Source organism: Elephantulus edwardii, unplaced genomic scaffold (genome assembly GCF_000299155.1).
Source record: "Elephantulus edwardii isolate Elephantulus edwardi_28Jun2011 unplaced genomic scaffold, EleEdw1.0 scaffold00296, whole genome shotgun sequence".
In the NCBI taxonomy this organism is placed as follows: Eukaryota; Metazoa; Chordata; class Mammalia; order Macroscelidea; family Macroscelididae; genus Elephantulus; species Elephantulus edwardii.
The window spans coordinates 2184752-2202642 of NW_006400046.1; the positions used below are offsets into that span (position 1 = coordinate 2184752).

The window sequence follows — 17891 nt, forward strand, 5'->3', positions numbered from 1 at the left end:
TGCGACTCGACGGCGGTCCGAAGGTGGAGAGGGTTCGGACTGGACAGGTCAAACGAGGGGCGCACTCCGTCAACGCGCTCCTACTCGCTACGCCAATCCAAGCTGGGACACGGAGAGGACGAAGCTGCCGGGGCACCCGCCACTCGGGCCCTTTTATACCTTCAATGACATCAGCGAGGCGCCCCGCCCAATCAGAGAGCCGCATCCGGGCTTTCCAACGCGCCACGCCGAGAGAAACTCCTTAAAGTAACAGTAAAGAATTTACCAAGCCAGGTAAAGGGAAGGAGACCCCCTATTTCTCGCTCGAGTTTTCGGGCCTGGCCACCTTTCTCAGGACTCAGCCAAGGAGTGACTGCTAGTGAGACAACCTCAACAGGGCGCTAGCAGAATTACCTTTCGCACTGGGGAAGATTTGGACTGGACCCAGTGAACACAGGTCCTGGCCTCTTCTAGGCACCTCGTTGGTTTTTACCGATTAAGTAACAACGGTATTAAAATTCGTTAAGTGTTGCAACAATGAATGAATGGAAATCCAAAATCTCTGTAAATGTTCATTAAAATTAATAAAATTTAATTTAAATTAAGTGCTTGCTACTCGCCACGCATTGGTAGGCGTAAGCGCTTTCCTTTCACCACTGTTCCACTGATCTTCCTCTACCTCCACCACGAGGGTACTGTTGGACGTGCTTTCATGGGAGGGAAACCGAGGTTTCGTTGCTAAAGGAGTATATGCTATAGATCATCTCTTTGGTCTCTAGCGTCTGCCAGCTGTCCTCATGCCACTGTTGTTTGTAGGCGGGAAGGAGGCGGTGCTGGTTCCACATGGGCCAATGTAGCCCATTCCGCAGATGATGGGTGTTCGCAGACGCTGCCATGTGACCCAAACTGCCTGGTTTTCCTGCTCCCCGCATAGGCCTCCCCCCATTCTCCGAAACACTAGCACCACCGGTGGGCGTCATGACGTTGGAAAGATACTGGTCCCGGCCACCGACAGGTCCAGCGAGCACATGGCTGCCGCTCCCCGCACCCCCTAAACCTAAGTGGTGAGCCACCTCCGCCCCTTGAAAGGCAGATGGGAATGAGGGTCTGGTAATTAACTTCGCAGACCAAAAAGCATGAAAGGAATCAGCTCACACCCTGCGCCATGTGCTATTCCTCTAAGACAACCTATTTCGTCAAAACAAAAAAAAGGACATCTCATTCCAATGCCTTATAGAATTCCTTTCGGACGCAAAAATTGTCCAGGATCTCTACTATTGGTGGTGCGGGCCCTTTAAGGCGAGGCTCCACCCCTCCAGGCTGGCCCGCAGAGCCTTCCCGCCACTGGAACTTGCGAACTTCCACAACTATATTTGGAAGTGATGACGTAGCCGAGCGCGCGACCGGCTTCCGGCTGCCCATATAAGGGCAGGGGCCGGAATCTCCTTAGCCAGCTACGGCAGGTTTTCTTCCGGAGGGGGGCGGGGTATAGAGAGGACGCGGGCATAGTCCCTGTTCGAGATCGCTTTCCTTCCATGAGGAAGGGCGACCTCCAGGCTCCCACTGACGCCATCTTCCGAAGACCTCTTTTTTCCCCCCTGAATCCCGCAGTGATTCCTCCGTATTTCCCTGACATGGTCCCCTCCCAGGTTATTCCCCATGAAAGAGTCTCCAAAAACTAAATTTATTCAGCGATCCTAATGTGTTGTGGTTAGCCCCGTAATGAGAACCCTGATGCACAATGGGGCAATTCTCCGGGGGATCTCTCTGACCTCCCGCTCACCCTCCAGAGATGGAAATCCCACAAAGATCAGGCAATGGCTTGAGCACGACCCTCGGCCCTGGGGGCCTTACGGAGAGGGAGTGCAAACCGACGCGCAGCGTACTCCGGACACCCTCTTCTGAGCCACCACGTCCTACGACCCCCACGCTCATCTCCAGAAAACATCAAGACTATAAAGACACACCTTTAGGAAGCCTCCCCTCCCCACAAACTCAAAAGTGCACCAACCCCCCATGCCGAATTTCTCCGCAAACCCCTAAGAACAGCAACTGCGCCCCTTGCCCACCGATAAGCGGAGCACCCAACGGTACCTTGGCAGAAAGCCCCCCCCTCGCCCCCCGCAGACCAAGGGAAGGTCATCTCTCCTCCCATTCCTTCTCGACCACCTGGACCTAGGGGCTAGGACTCTGTCTACTAGCGGGGTGCAGGCGCAAGGCTTCAGCCAAGAAGATTGAGAATGGGGTTAAGGGAAGCTATTATTATTTACAAAATTGACACTAGAGAAACGGAGAGCGCAGCAATAAAGCGAGTAGCTGGGACTCGAACCTCTGCAACCAAAACTAAGCATGTGCCCGCCCAGGAGGGCCAGGCGGACGCGAGGGGGCGAGCATGCGCACCGGAAGCCGCATCTGCCCACAACAAGAATGGCGACAGAGTGGCCGAGGAGGGCGGAAGTGCCTGCACTTGGGGTTCTTGGAAGCCTTTCTTTCTTCTCTGGAGGCCTGGCTCTCAACGGTAGTTTGGGGTCACATGACAGCGAAGTGGGCGGTGTGTTCGCCTCCCAGCGAGGGAGGGAGGGAACTTGGGAGGCCCGGAGTGGGAGGGCGTTCGGCCTGAAGGGTGGGTGAGTGGGTGACATGTCTTTCGAAGACCCGTTTTTTGTAGTCCGAGGGTGAGTGACAGCGGAGGAAGGTTCGCGGCCCTTCTGCCAGCCGGTGCCCGGAGCGCCGGCCACGATTTGCCAGGCAGTCTGGGCACGACCGTTGGGGTCCGCGGCGGGGCAAAGGAGGACTCTGCTGGGGGTTCTAAGTTCTGCAGAGTCAGCTCCACGTTTGGGGTTATAGACGGGGCGGGCGAGGGGACCACCTGCCCTCCGCAACGCCTCTGTGCCTTTGCCCGTAGCGAGGTGCAGAAGGCTGTGAACACGGCCCGGGGGCTCTACCAGCGCTGGTGCGAGCTCTTGCAGGAGGGAGCAGCGGTCGGACGCGAGGAGCTGGACTGGACGACCAATGAGCTGCGGAATGGCCTGCGCAGCATCGAGTGGGACCTCGAAGATCTGGGGGAGACTGTCGATATCCTGGCAGGATGGGGTGGGGGTGGGTGGGGAGGTGGCATGGGAGCCAGACCACCCAGAGATGTTGAGCGCTGGGGGGAGTGAAGAGCTGTCTGACCCTGGCCTTGACCCTTGACTAGCTGCCCACCCATCGTGGAAGCCAACCCCAGCAAGTTCAAGCTCGCGGCTGGTGACTTGCATGAGAGAAAGGTGTTCGTGGAGAGGATGTGGGAGGAGGTCCAGGTGAGGAACAACCTTGTGCATGGTGAGCATGGGGAGGCTGAGGGTTCTGTACCTCTGACATCTCTGCCGTCATCCCCAGGAAATGAGGGATCATTTGGTCAGCCCCGCTGCCATAGCCTTCATAGAGAGGAATAACAGAGAGGTAAGGCAACCCCTGCTGAATCTATGGGGGGCCCTGCCTCCTGTGTACGTAGACCACCCTCTCTGTGTGGAGTTGTCTCCTGACTTATTGCCTCTCTCCAAGTGAGACCTGAGCCCTCTGTGTATTTGTATGCTCAAGTACCCTCTTGCCTACCCTGTGGGTGTGTACTGGTTTCTCCAGGGTGAGGGGTGCGGTGCGTGTGTATATGCCTCGTGTTTTTTTTTTTTTCTTCTTCCATGCTCGCTCTGTGCGTAGCCATTCCCGGGGTAGGTATTCACTTCACCTCTCTGCACGTGCTCCTGAGCCTTCAGAGCGCATGCATTCAGCCTCTGAATGTGTATCCCGTTGCTTTGTGCATGCTTACCAGGTCTCTGAGCTGCTCGAGACTTCCAGTGTCTTCTCCATGCCCTCTTTTCATATTTCCCCCCCTCCGTGGTGTGTCTGATCCTGGGGGGATAATGCCTGCATCAGGTTGGAATCCTATAGCAATGTCCTTGGGCAAGATTTTGAGGATTAAAGTCTAAATGTTAAAATACCTGTGTTCATACCATCAAAGTAACTGTTCCCTTTATTGAACACGAGGCCAGTCCAGATCCCATGCTAAGTGTTTGGTAGAGTCCTCAGCCGCACCTAGCCTGGGGAGGCAGGGGCTGAGGAACAAGAGAGGAGAGGATACTTGACTGGGGTCACACACCTTGGAAGTGATTGTTGTTGTGTGCCATTGAGTCGGAACCGACCCATAGCTGACCCTCCAGTGGGTTTTCAGAGGCAGTAAATCGCCCGAGAGGAGATTGCCCATCTTTTTTCTGCTGTAAGTGGTGGAAACTAGAATTAAACTAGGGCTGTCTGCAGATTGAAACCATCTGACTTCATCTGCCTCCGTGGATTAATGTTAAAATGAAATATTAATAAAAGCCAACAGTCATTGAGAACCAACTGTGTAGGAGCACTGTTTTAGCAGCTTTTCATGGATTGATTCATTAAATCCATACTCCACTCCCAGGAAGCAGGGTTTGTTTTTTTCTTTTTTCTTTTATATTATTATTTTGTGTGTGTACCATCAAATTGGATCTGACTGGTACAGGAGGAAGTTGCCCCTCCTTCTCTAGCAGAGCATCTGGTGGATTTGAATTGCATACCTCTGGGATTGCAGTGCAGCTTCTTGCCATTAGGCCACCAGAGGTCCCCAGGAAGCAGAGTTTTTGACTCTCCTCATTTTACAGATGAGGAATCTAAGGCATAAGAAAGTCAATTGCCATGCTCAAGTCCACCTTGCTAGTAAGTGGAAGGTCTGCTTTCAGACCCCAGGCTGTCTCGAACCAGAGACTATGTGGATCTGTCCTTTGGTGCATTGGCGTCCTTCCCTGAGCCTGTGCTCTGGGCCCCACAGATGCTGGTGAACAAGCCAGCTGTTCTGAAGCCACCCAGTGATCTGCTGGATGCCAGCACGGTGTCAGCCTTGTCTCAGTACACTGAGGAGGAACAGGCTACGCAGCAGGTTTGTGGGGATGGTGGAAGGCCCTCAGTGTGGGGCACCTGCCGGCAGCTTGGGGGACCCTGCCCATAGTACCTCCCACCCCTCTACCCTGCAGCTGATCATGGACCAACAGGATCAACAGCTTGAAATGGTGTCTGGCAGCATCCAGGTCCTAAAACAAATGTCCGGTCGAGTTGGGGAAGAGCTGGATGAACAGGGCATGTGAGGACAGGACCCAGGGGAGGGTGGGCCGGAGCTCTTGCCACACTGGTGCACCCAGGCCCTTTAGAGCTGACTCCAGCCTGGTCTCAGCAGCATGCTGGATGCTTTTGCTCACGAGATGGACCATATCCATTCCCGGATGGATGGAGTCCTCAGGAAGATGGCCAGAGTATCCCACATGACAAGTGGTGAGTCCCCTGGAGGGCCGGTCCTGAAGGTCCCTGGGTGGTCCTCCATCTCCTGTGACCTCTGGTCCTCTCTCCACCAGACCGCCGGCAGTGGTGTGCCATCGTGGTACTGCTGGGGGTGCTTCTGCTGGTCCTGATCCTGCTCTTCGCTCTCTAACCCAGGCCCTCCTCTGGGGGGCTGGTCCCTCCAGTTGGGGGAACCACCAAGCACTTTAGAGCTTGGCAGAGCCTTTCCCTCTGGGGAGGGGGCTGCACCTGCCCATGTAGGCTCTCATCCAGACTCAGTGGGACCTGTGGGTGACAGGGAAACCCACCCAGGACCCCACAGTGTGCTTAGGTGGGGGTGGAGGTAAGGACACTTCATCTACCCCCTTCCCCAGTGCTGTCTCCAGCATCCCAAAGCCGAAATTTGCCTGTGTGCCTTGTATCAGTGCCAATGTGGAAATAAAGTCCCAGCCTTTTTATATATATTTGTATCAAACGGTGTGCTGACTCTCAACTTTATCCTTGGACAAAATATCCTTTCCAGAGGGCTTTGATTGTACAAGCTGGTCCAGGTTGTATATGTGTGTGAGGAAATTCAGTGGTCAATTTATGACACAAAATTTTATTTCTTGGTTTTCATAATGGGTGATTTACTTACTACTACAACTACTGAAAATGCCAAACTTCAAATGTTCTGCAGTTGCTAAAGGTCAGCCTCCATGGCCATTGGTTCTCACCTCAGGTAGGTAATCTCTTAGAGGTGGAGTTTTGTCTAGCACTCATTTTTTTTTTTTTTACTATAAAAATATTATTATAAGAAGCTTCAAATTCCTCTCAAATGTCTTGACACTTGGAGGCTTTTATATCTGACTTTTATGAGTTTGTTTCTCCAAAGTCAATCTTCTCTCTTGAAGCCATCCTAGTTTTTAAGTATTAGGCCTTGCTCCATTGCTGACTCTTCACAAATCACTTGGTCTAGGTTCACAACCATATAATAACCTGAGTAGCTACGAAGCACTCAGATGATGCATTTGCAAGAAACTTGAAAAGAGCAGAACAAAAAGGAAGTTGTGTGTACTTCTGAACAGGGGTCAGGGTCATAGTGGGTATTAACTCAGTTATGAAGGGAGTACAAAAGATTCTTTAAATAATGGTTCATCTGGGGCCTGAAGTGAAGGCTATGAAAAGTCCTGGCCAAGGGTGAGAACCCGTTCTTTGACTTTTCAGTCTTCTAGTAGCTTCAGGGCTAAGTATGTCCATGTGTCTGTCCTTACATGTCCACTGGCACCATGGTCCCTCTGTGGGTCAAGAGGATGTGTATGTTCTGAGGACAGATAAAAGAGAAGACAATTCACGATGGTACTTTCAGTTTCGGTTTGCCTGTTGAGTCTTCTTTTTGGTGTCTAATAGGATGGATGACTAGACCCCAAACTGCAAGACTGAGGCTGATCACCATCTGTGCAATCTCCCCGGGTCTTGGGGCGTATCCCAGCTTCAAGGCCCTCTTCGCCGTCCAGTACACATAGCCCCCCACCCTCATCAACCCCGTCCCCAGGAGCATGCAGCAGCTCCAGCAGTTAGTAACGGGGTCCTACGCCAGGGAGACGAGCGCCCCAGGGCAGACAGGGGTGCAGGGCTGGCGGGCGCCGTGATCTTCGGAGGCACAGTGATCGGCAGTTGGTCTAGAGGTTGGGACAAGGTGGACCCCATGTTCTGGAACTCGACTTCCGCAAGAGGAGTTGGCTGCTGACTGACCTAGCACTCATTTCTAAGGAGCAATGCTGGGTCCCACTGCAGCCTCTTTCCAGTGCATCACTCTTTTTATTATTTTTTTTAAAATTTTATTATTTTTTTGTATGTGTACCATCAAATTGGATCTGACTGGTACAGGAGGAGATCGTCCCTCCTCCTCCAGCAGAGCATCTGGCGGATTCGAACCACACACCTCTGGGATTGCAGTGCAGCTTCTTGCTACTAGGCCACCAGAGCTTCCTCAGTGCATCATTTTATCACGTCAGCTTTGTGGACTGCTGCATGACCATAAGGCATCATCACAGATGTTTCTATCCTGAGCGTTAAAGCATCAGGTGTGTAAAGCCCCTGTAAAATGTGGGGTGGTATAAAGCTGCCATTCTTTTAGGCTTTCTCGTCCAATTTTTTTACACAGAACCATTAATATTGTGGTTTTACTGCTCTTAACCTTTCCATACTTAAGTCTTCCTGGATCTAGAGTATACATTGCTCTGACGATACATGCCATACCTGCTTTTACCTACAGGCTCAGAATTCTTGTTATGTCTGATGAATCATTTCCTTCACCATTAGAACTCCTAAACGCTGTGTGCCCACCAAATCTGGACGTTGGAGCCCTAAAAAGGGACTTCTTGTTTTGTACCATTAAATCAGAACCAATTCATAGCTGATGTTCCAGTGGGTATTCAGAGGCAGTAGACTGGTTTTTGTTTGTTGTTCTTGTTATGTGCCATCAAGTTGCTTGTGATTCATTAGCAACTCTGTGTACAATATCTCTGAAACCTGCTCTATCCTGTGCCAACCTTATCATCTCTGACACACCTACCCCCATCACCCCAGTCACTGAATCAGTCCATCTCATTGAGGGTCTTCCTCTCCTGTGCTGTCCCTCTGCCCTTCCAACCATGGCGTCCCTCTCCAGGGACTGGTCCCTCCTTGCAACATGCCTAAAGTATGTCCGATGAAGCCTCAGAATCCTTGCCTCCAAGGAGCAGAATGCTCATCTTTCTCCCGTGGATCAGCTGGTGGATTTGAACTGTGTACCTTTGCATTGGCAGCGCAAATCATTAACACTAAGCCACCAGAGCTCCCTTAAAAGGGACAAGTCTTATTGAAATAATACTTATGATGGATTGTATTTTGTCCTCCCCAAATGTGTTGAAAATCCTACGCCCTTCAACAAAGAGGAGGAAATAGAGGATTTCTACAAACTGTTGCAGTCAGAAATCAATCGAACATTTAACCAAGATGCATTCATAATAATGAATGACTGGAATGTGAAAGTTGGGAACCAAGAAGAGGGATCAGAAGTCAGAAAATATGGATATGGCGACAGAAATGAGGCTGTGGATAGAATGATAGAATTCTGCGCAATTAATGATTTATTCATAGCAAATACCTTTTATAAGAAACACAAATGCAGGCTATACATATGGATTTCACCTGATGGTGTACACAGGAATCCAATAGAGTACATCTGTGGAAGGAATTGTTGGAGAAGTTCAATATCAGCAGTGAAAACCAGGCCAGGTGCTGATTGTGGAGTGGACCATCAACTACTCATATGCAAGTTCAAATTAAAGCTCAAGAAGGTTAAATCATAGCCACAGAAATAAATTTCATCTTGAGTCTATTCCACCTGAATTTAAAAAACAACTCAGGAACAGGTTTGAGGCCTTGAGCACTAATGAACGAAGACCAGAGAAGCTGTGAGAAGATATCAAGAATATCATTCATGAAGAATGCAAAAGGTCATTACAAAGACAGAAGACGAAATTGGATGTCAGAAGAGACTCTGAATATTGTACTAGAGCGCAGAGAAGCCAAAGCAATGGGAAGAAATCAAGAAGTTAAGGAGCTGAACAGATTTCAAAGGGCAGCTTGGGAAGACAAGGCAAAGTAATATAATGAAATATGCAAGGAACTAGAGTCAGAAAATCAAAAGGGCCAAATTTGCTCAGCATTTCTTAAGCTGAAGGAACTAAAGAACAAATTCAAGCCGTGAGTTGCCATGTTTAAGGATGCTATGGGCAGAATATTGAATGATTCCTGAAGCATTAGAAGATAGAAGGGGGTATACAGAGTCATTGTACCAAAAAGAATTGGCTGACAAAGAATTTCAAGAAACAAAATATGACTAAGAGGCAGTGATGATGGAGATTCAGGCTACTCTCAAGGACTTGGGGGAAAAAAAATAAAACCCCAAGAATTAATGGAATACCAATTGACATATTTCAACAAACAGATGCTACCCTAGATGTGCTCATCAGGTTGTGCCAAGAAATCTGAGGACAACTACCTGGCCAACTTTCTGGAAGAGATCCATATTTATTCCCATTCCAAAAAAAAGGTGACCTGACAGTGTGGAAATTATCAAGCAATTATCACTAATATCACACACTAGCAAAATCCTGCTTAAGATTATCCAGAGACAACTGAAACAGTACATTGACAGAGATCTACCAGAAATACAAGCTGGTACAAGCTGGATTTAGAAGAGGTCCTGGCATTAGAGACATTATTGCCAATGTCAGATGGATCTTGGCAGAAAGCAAAGAACTGTCTTTCTGTGTTTCATTGACTATGTAAAGGCATTTGATTGTGTGCAACACAAAAAAATTGTGGCTAACCTTGAGAAAATGGGAATCTCAAAACACTTGATTGTGCTTATGTGAAACCTATACTTGGACCTTGCAGCAGTCCTCAGAACAAAACAGGGAAACACTGCTTGGTTCAAAATCAGGAAAGGAGTGTGTCAGGGGTGAATCCTGTCTCCATACTTTCCCAGCCTATATGCAGAACATCATTTGGGAGGCTGGGATTTTATGAGAAGGAATGTGGCATCAGAATTGGAGGAAGCCTCAACAACCTACGTTATGCAGATGACATAACCTTGCTTGCTGAAACTGAAGAGGATGTGAAGCGCTTGCTGCAGAAGGTCAAGGACTGTAGTCTTCAATATGAATTGAAGCGCAACATAAAGAAGACAAAGATTCTCACCACTGGACCAATTGGCAGTACCACGATAGACGGAGAAAAGACTGAGGTTAACAATTACAGCTTGCTCAGCTCCATAATCAACACTCTTAGCATCATCTGCCGCCAAGGACCTCTCCAGAGTACTGAAAAGCAACAGTGTCAGTCTAGAGATAAAGGTGCACCTAATCCAGGTTATGGTCTTCACAATTACTTGCTATCCATCAGAGAGCTGGGCAATGACTAAGGATGACAGAGGAATCAGTATCTTCAAATTGTGGTGCTAGAGGAGTCTAATACACCATGGACCGCAAAGAAAATAATTAAGTCTGTCTTGGAGAGGGTGAAACCTAGTTTCTTCTTGGAGGCTAGGAATTTTTTTTTTTTCTGTCATCTTGTTGTGTACCATTGAATTGGATCCAACTGGTACAGGAGGAGATTGCCCCTTTCTCCAGCAGAGCATCTGGTGGGTTTGTACAGCGTGCCTCTGGGATTGCAGTGCAGCTTCTTGCCACTAGGCCACCAGAGCTCCCTGGAGGCTAGGATTTTGAAGCTCCGTCTCACATACTTTGGGCATGTGGCCAGGAGAGACTGGTCCTTGAAGGACAACATGCTTGGAAAGACAGAGGGACCACACTGGAGACGAAGACCCAGTATGAGATGGATTGATATAGTAACTGTGGCAGTGAGGGTTGGTGAGACTGGCTCAGGGCAAGCAGGGTTCAGAGCTGCTGTACATAGGGTCACTATGGGTTGCAGGCGACTTAATGGCACATAACACCTATTGTAATTCTGTATTAAAAAAGCCTAAAGCACAAAAGAAAAAATATTGCATAACACTGCTGTTAAAATAGGGTTGATGTGGGGGTTTAGGGGGAGAGCAGGAAAAGATTGGATAACGAACACTGTGTTGGAACAAGTGAGGCAAAGAACTGTTTAAAAGGAATATATGACTAGGCATTATATGTAAGACAACAATCTGGAACAAGAGGTGCATTGCAAAGTGGCCTGGATGAAAATGTGCGATAAAATGAATGAAATAAAAAAATGTTGAGGGAGGAAGGTAAATATTTGCAAAAAACCAAACCAAACACCTCATTGCCATCAAATGGAAACATATCCAGCTGAGCCTACAACTACTTTTCAGAAACTGTAAACTGCACAGAAAGGGCTATGCGCTGGTGGATTTGAACTCTTAGAGAGGCAGGCATGCAACCTTTGGTGCAGCTCTCTGTGGACTGGGCCACCGGAGCTCCCTACTGGTGTAAGGTGGTCTTACGTCAGACTACATGGTAAGGGAGCTGAGAAGCTGTAAGGATTCAAGGGTCTTCCCCCACCTTCAGCCAGTGAGCTTTTTTCCTGGTGGCATCTTTATGGCTGTTGTGTTCCACTGAGTTGGAAAGGACCCATAGCTGATCCTCCAGCAGGTTCTCAGAGGCAGTAAATTGCATGGGAGACTGGCCATCTTTCTCCCGCAGCTTTACGGCAGCACTACGTAACCAGGGCAGGCTCAGTTCACCTTTTAATTGGCTCGTTACCTGATTATCCTCATCCTCAGTGTCTGCAGTAGTACCTGCCTCCCACAGAGGTGACCCAGGTGGGCTGAGATGAAGGATCCTTCTCCATCTCAGTGAAGATCTTTTTGACTTGGTGAAAAAGACAGGTAAATATTCCCATTTCACTCAAGTCTGAATGGGTGGGGTCCTCAGGCATATCAGTGGCTTCTCCTCTCACACCCTTAGGCCCCTACAGCTCTCCCCTCCCTCCCTGTGCTCTGGATATTCTGACCAGTTGACTTTTCACTCTGATGTTGCTTCTTTTGACACCTAGGAGCACTGGGGTTGTGACAAGGACGGCTGACTTGGAGCAGACTGTGTGAAAGGATGTTAAGGACATCCTTGTGTTTGCACCAGAAGCTGCACATCTCAATGTCACCTTCACCATCTGAAGAGGAACTTCGTACCCCAGCTCAGGGTGACAGGTTCCGTCATCCCTGCTGTTCAGTGTGAAGCCCTCTGACGTGGGGTCCGAAGAGGAGGTCCCTGTGTGCTATTGGGGGAGCCATGCACATCCCTTCCCAGGCGGCCACACCAAGTCCACGTCCCTTCCCAGGCAGCCACACCAAGTCCCAGTGAGCAGCATGCAGCAGGGCTGTTACAAAGGCGTTTAGTTTATTTTTTCCTCATCAGTATCACTGACGTTCTCATGGTTCACATTTCCCAGTGCCACCCCTCTTACAGTAGTTAATGTGCAATCTCACTTAGGGGTTGGGGAGAGAGGTGGGGCTCGGCCCAGGGGGGGAGGGCGTTGGCACTTCACGCAGAGGACAGGACAAGTGGTCTGTCCTGCGTGAAAGGGGCATGGGCGGCCGAGAAGCGGAGGGGCCCCAGTCATTTCTTGTTGATTATTTTCCATTTGGACTCTTCCCCGCTGCCCCGGGTGGGGAATCATGCAGCTCAGAGCAGGGCAGGGGGAAGAGAAGGAAAGTGGCAGGCCGCCCGGAGGGAGGAAGGAGGGGACAGGGACGGGTGCAGGGGTGGCTCCTGGGGTAAGGCACAACCCTGTCTTTGGCTCTCCTGGTGGGGAGTTTCCTCCCCTGCACCCCTGCCCGGCCCCTCACCTCAATCCCTCCCCAAACCACCACGAAGTCCTAGGGAGCCAGCAGATTGCCACCTACCCCTGGACTACAGGGTGCTGAAGGAGTTACAGGGGAAAACCCCACCTCAGGGAAAGGCAGGAGGGGCTGGGCAGGGGTCTGCCCAGGACAAGGGGGTGGGGAGGGAGAATACCCCAGTCCCAGAGAGCCGGGGCCCCCCTACTAAGGCCTGGAAGGAGGGGAGTGCCTGAGAGCTCCTGCTTCCTCCTGGGGCGACTGGAGCCCCAGCCCACCTGCGCCCCCTCGGCCTCGGTCAGTGGGCACTGCTTCTGCCAAGTGACCAGGATATTGTGCTTTGGGATCAATGCTGGGTGTAGGGGTGTCAGGGCTGGGACCTATGGGTGGGAGGTGTGATTAAGGTGCTTGTGCTTTAGCTGGGGGTGTCGAGTCCCCTCCACACACACTCAGGGGCCGGCTAGGAGCTAAGGTGCTGGGGGCGGGGCCAGGAAAACCACAATGGGACCCCAGCTGGCCCTGACACCCCCCCATGCAACAAGCAGATGTTAACAGTGACCCACTGGGGGTGGGGCGTCGGGGGGAGGCCTACCTCCAAATCAGACCCCAAGGGTCCCTGGGGCTATCCCTCTCTTCCTTGGCCCGCATGAAGGGTCACTTGGGGGCAGGGAAGAGCGGAGGCCGGAGAGGAGAGGGGAGGACAAGGGCTACAAACAAAAATGGAATTGTGAAAGGACCCGAATATATGAAAGAGAGAAAGAGAGAGGAATGATGAGAGAGAGCCTTAGGACAACTGCCAACAATGGAAATGGGTCCTGCCCTACCCTGGTCCCATGGGGCGGGGCTCAGCCAACCACCAAGGCCAGGGGCACCCTTAAACTGTATCCCTGTGTGTATGGGAGCAGAGGGGTGAAGGAAGAGCCAGTCAGAACCACAGGAGTCCAGGTAGCACTGGGCTGGGGCCCACCAAAGAAATTCGCACCCACACTCACACACAGGCACACACCCCACCTGCTGTCTCCAGCCCCATCCTGCCTACCATGGCCCGCAGGGACCACAGGGGGATCATCAGACACAGTCCCATTGGTTTGAAAAATAAAAGGAATCTTATACTTCAATATTTCATTAGCTAAGAAAATTTTTAAAAAGTATGTACAGGGGGAGGGGGCTAGGAGCCTGGCTGGAGGGCGGGGTCAGGGGAAGTGAGGGAGGGGTAGCGACTCCCAGCCCTGCTCCCCTTGGTTCAACCCTGGTCCTAGTGCCTCTTATAGCTTCATATTTTTTTAAAAGCAAAACCTACACGCATACTCACGTGCACACACACACACCCACACTCTCAATGAGCCCTGGAAACTTGTCCTCTCTCCCAAAGCCCCGCAGTTGCCCCCAAGAGTCCCCTCACTCAGGACCTGCCTCTCTAGGGACCCAGGGGACTGATGGGGGCAGCAGAGAGGCTGAGCATCTTGTGGGAGAAGGGTGTTGGGCCCACCACTGCTTGCCACCTTCATCCAGTCATGGGATATCGGAGCCTCTGCTGTAAAACAGACATTCCCCATGGCCTCGCCTACCCCAGCCCCTAGGCGCAGGGACAGACGAGCAAACAGGAAGGCGCTTTTGGAAATGTGGAAGCACTGGGAGGTGGTGTCGAGAGGGGTCCTGAGAACCCAGGCCCCTTTGAGTCCAAAAGGGCTGTAGTGAGGGGCAGAAGCTGAGAAAGCTTCCACCAAGGGGCTCTGGGTCTGGGTGAGGGACCTTCTCGAGCTCCCCAGGCCAGTCCCTCCCTATGCCTGGCCTGGCGAGGGATTAGGAGAGGGAGAGCAAATGCTCCCCAACTGTGCACAAGTGTGTGTTTAAAAAGGCAACGCAAACTGCACACCACCTGCCCCCCTCTCTCAGCCCTCCTTGGGTGGGTGATGCAGGTTTGGAGACCAGGGGGTGGGATAGGGAGGCAGAGGGGCTGGGAGCATGCAGCACCCCCACAGGTCCTGGGGAGGGGCAGACAGTAGCTCGTGACCAGGATGATGGGTGGGCGGGCGGGTGTGGAGGGAGGGGGAGTGTGTGACGGCTCAGAGGGGAGGATCGGGTGAGGTTACTACAGGGCATCGGCGGAGGGGCCAGCGTCCCCATCATGGCTGGCCTGGCTGGCCGTCTCGAAGCCGTGCTCCACACCCATCATATCCGGCTCTATCTTGCCCATGTCGCTGATGAAGGTCGTGTAGGCGTCACCCTCAGCCTTGAGCAGCTTGAGCTTGGGCATCCAGCTCTTGCGCACGACGCGGCGGGCATTGGTGCACATGTCAGCCGCGATGGCATTCATCTCACTCTCCTTGAAGTTGGGAGCAAAGTTCTGGCAGTAGTCTGTGGGTAGAGCAGGAGGGGAGTGGGGTTCAGCCAGGAGCAGGTGGGGAGCCTGGCCTCCCTGGTGGTGGGCAGGGCACTAAGGCACGTCAGGCTCATCTGAGCCTGACGGTGCGGCACGTGGGATGTGGGGTTTGGATTAGATCATACAAACAGCATGGTCAATGACCACCCGTCGGCTTGCCAGGCCACTTCCTGAGCTTGCTGCCCGGAGTGAGACATCCTTCTAGCTTCTCCTGGGTCCCTCCACAAGTCTCTAACAAGTCATAGCACTCTTCCTAACACGCTGAGATTCACCCTCAACTTGTTCTTACCCCCCAGTTCCAGAGAGCCACACCCCAGAGTCAGAGCCCACCCCCAGCAGATGTCACACTCACACTTGACGGCGTGGAGGACACGGCTGTCCAGGGGCTTGCGGCTGGGGTTGTTGGAGGAAGAGCGGATGCCGGTGCCACAGCTGTTGGCCAGCGTGTTCCTGGGGGTGAGGGTGAGGATGGGGAGTCAGTACACCCAGTGGTGGGAGGATCCTCCAGGGGTTCAGGGGGGAGGAACTTCACTCCCTCAGCCTGGGACTCTGAAGGGCCTCACCGGTCAAAGAAGGAGGCCAGGAGCCGCCGCAGCAGAACCTTGTGCCTCGTGCCTGCGCTGACGTGGCAGTTCATGAGCTGCGCCCTCGTGATGTACACATTGGTGCCTAGAAAAGAGACCAACGATGACGCAGGCCCAGTGACCCACCACCGTTCCCACCCTGCAGGCCTCGGAAACATTCTTCCCAGGCTCTCGACCTCTTCATCCCAGCGGGTGGGCAAGACGACCTCATCCTGATGCCCTGTGGCACTCACTCCAGAGGAAATGGTGGTGTCACATCAGTGTGAATGCCGGCCCCTGGCACATTCTTCACATCCACAGCTGTTACCCATACATCCCCCATCCCCGACCTGCCCAAGGAAGAGGCGGCAGCTGAGGTGTATGGCGATTCAGTGGGGAGCCGGCGATGGACGAGAAAGGCTAATTCTTAACTTCGAAATTCAAACTCCAAACTCACTGCTGTTGAGCTAGAATGATTCACAGCTGACCTTCCAGCCAGTTTTCAGAGGCTGTAAACCACATAGGAGGTGAGAACTCATCTGTTTCTGGTGGAACTGTTGGTGGATTTGAACCACCAACGGAGAGTGCTATCAGAGCTCCCATAATTGCAGTGACGTGGTCTCCTCAAAGCCGGTGCACACAGCAGCTAACCTACTCCCCACATCCGAACAGTTCTCACTGAGGCTCCCAACATGTCCCTCGGCCCCCAGACTTTGACGTGCATCAATTCATTTACTCCATCGACATCCCTGCCAAGGCTGCACTACCAGACAAGGAAACCAAGGTGCTAAGGGGTGTCTGCTGCCCTAGGTCAGTCAAGTGTGCGGCAGCCTGGCTCTTGACTCCCACCGATACAGAACTCCGGGCCCACCTGTCACCAGCTCCAGCTTCTCAGAGGGGTCACCCTCATCGTACAGCTTGGGATGGCAGCGGTTGCCGATCTGGTTGATGAGCTCAGCAGGGAGGGATGCCAGCTCTTGCCGTACTCGGATGCGATTCCGGGACTCAGGGGCCACCTGCTCTGGGAGTGCCTCCACCTTCTCAGCTGGGGAGAGAGAGGCAGTATGGGTGTTGGGGTGGAGGGTGCAGGGAGGAAGGCTGGCCAAGGCCGGTCAGCACCAGTGCCTCACCTGCCTGGCCGACATTCATCATGCTGTACATGGTGTACATGTTGCAGATCTGCCGGTACTGCTCGTCCATGCTCTCCTCACCCGCATCCTCCTCCTCATCCTCCTCATTGTGGTAGGAACCAGGGCTGTCGCTGGTGTAGGCACTCGAGGTACCAGGGCTGGTCCGCTCTGACGTGCAGGGCCCACTCACCACGGCCCCAGCTGCAGGGGCACCTCCAGCCGGCGGTCCGGTCCCAGCCGTCACAGCCACAGCCACCCCAGCTGGCTGGGCCGCTGCCACTACTGGGGCCTGCTGGACTGGCCGGCTGGCAGCCAGGTCTGGTGTAGAGAACTTGGCCATTTTGCGACTGCCATTGCTGCCCCCGCCCCCTGCTTCCTTCTGGCTGCTGTCCCACAGCCGCTTGGCCACCGGAGTGCACTGCACTGAGTCCAACTCCTGCTGCTCTGTCTTCACCCGAGACACAAGAGGCAGGGGGGTGCTGCAGGCCGGCCAGCTCAATGTCTGCGCCACGGGGCTCTGTGGCTCGGAAGATGGGGCCTCTTCGGCGTGCAGGCCCTGCGAGTCACAGCTTGGGGAGCTCACCTTGAGGAAGAATTCTGTGCCCTTCTCCATGATCTCCTGGATCTGCAGGAAGCCAGCCGTGTACATGAGCAGGAACTGGTCGCCCACGTTCATGCTGAGTCGGCCCGTGTAGCAGAAGCTGAGGATCTGCTGGAAGGACTGGGGCTGCACGGCCGCCGGTAGCTCCACCACAGCGCTCCGGCTGCTGTTGAACAGGTCCCGAAAGTAGGAGCTGCTGGCGGCCAGCACGGCCCGGTGGGCCTTGAAGGCGTGGCCCTTGACCACGACTGACACATCACAGTACAGGCCCTGCAGCCGCTGCTCATTGAGGCACTCCAGGATGCTGTTGCCAAAGTTGGGGATCTCCATCTGCAGGGTCTGGGCCATGGCGGCTGCTGCACAGGGAGCGGGAGAGACAGAGATGGGCCAGTGAGAGGAAGCCTGTGCTCGAGCTCATCTTGTGGAGAAGCAACGTGCACACTCAGCCCAGCTCAGAGACCCCACCTGCAGGAGCAGAGCCAGGCTCACAGCACGATCCACATCGGGGCTGTAAAAAGCCCACAGCTGCTCCCTGCGCTTGGTATGGGCTAACTCTTCATGACATACAACTAAAAAGCTCAGA

General features: G+C 52.7%; 2 protein-coding genes across 3 annotated transcripts; one reads left to right on the forward strand and one right to left on the reverse strand.

Annotated features, from left to right (window-relative positions):
* The first annotated feature begins 2619 nt into the window (after nucleotides 1-2619).
* STX10 (syntaxin 10) lies at nucleotides 2620-5464 on the forward strand. 2 transcript variants are annotated; one of them, XM_006900783.1, is made up of 8 exons: nucleotides 2620-2654; nucleotides 2885-3054; nucleotides 3184-3278; nucleotides 3358-3420; nucleotides 4811-4918; nucleotides 5013-5119; nucleotides 5213-5307; nucleotides 5388-5464. In XM_006900783.1, the coding sequence occupies exons 1-8, from the start codon at nucleotides 2620-2622 to the stop codon at nucleotides 5462-5464; spliced, it is 750 nt and encodes a 249-aa protein (XP_006900845.1). The 2 variants fall into 2 exon arrangements, with proteins under 2 accessions (XP_006900845.1, XP_006900846.1); XM_006900784.1 differs by lacking the exon at nucleotides 3358-3420 and adding an exon at nucleotide 3321 and having other exon boundaries at nucleotides 3184-3208; nucleotides 4826-4918.
* A 9259-nt stretch (nucleotides 5465-14723) lies between these two features.
* Nucleotides 14724-17656, reverse strand: NACC1 (nucleus accumbens associated 1, BEN and BTB (POZ) domain containing). Its single transcript, XM_006900785.1, has 5 exons — nucleotides 16708-17656; nucleotides 16449-16622; nucleotides 15578-15683; nucleotides 15367-15464; nucleotides 14724-14989 (listed from the first exon to the last, which is right to left on the reverse strand). Exons 1-5 carry the CDS (start codon nucleotides 17654-17656, stop codon nucleotides 14724-14726), a joined length of 1593 nt encoding a protein of 530 aa, XP_006900847.1.
* Nucleotides 17657-17891: the final 235 nt, after the last annotated feature.

What these genes read in the sequence shown, in the direction of transcription:
- STX10 (XM_006900783.1), top strand. Translation starts at nt 2,620, where the DNA reads ATGTCTTTCGAAGACCCGTTTTTTGTAGTCCGAGG. An exon ending in AGATCTGGGGGAGACTGTCG is followed by an intron (nt 3,055 to 3,183) that starts ATATCCTGGCAG and finishes CTAGCTGCCCAC; the next exon opens with CCATCGTGGAAGCCAACCCC. An exon ending in AGGAACAGGCTACGCAGCAG is followed by an intron (nt 4,919 to 5,012) that starts GTTTGTGGGGAT and finishes TCTACCCTGCAG; the next exon opens with CTGATCATGGACCAACAGGA.
- NACC1 (XM_006900785.1), bottom strand. Translation starts at nt 17,656, where the DNA reads ATGGCCCAGACCCTGCAGATGGAGATCCCCAACTTTGGCAACAGCATC. An exon ending in CTGGCCTCCTTCTTTGACCG is followed by an intron (nt 15,465 to 15,577) that starts GTGAGGCCCTTC and finishes CCTCACCCCCAG; the next exon opens with GAACACGCTGGCCAACAGCT. An exon ending in TGTCCTCCACGCCGTCAAGT is followed by an intron (nt 14,990 to 15,366) that starts GTGAGTGTGACA and finishes CTCTACCCACAG; the next exon opens with ACTACTGCCAGAACTTTGCT.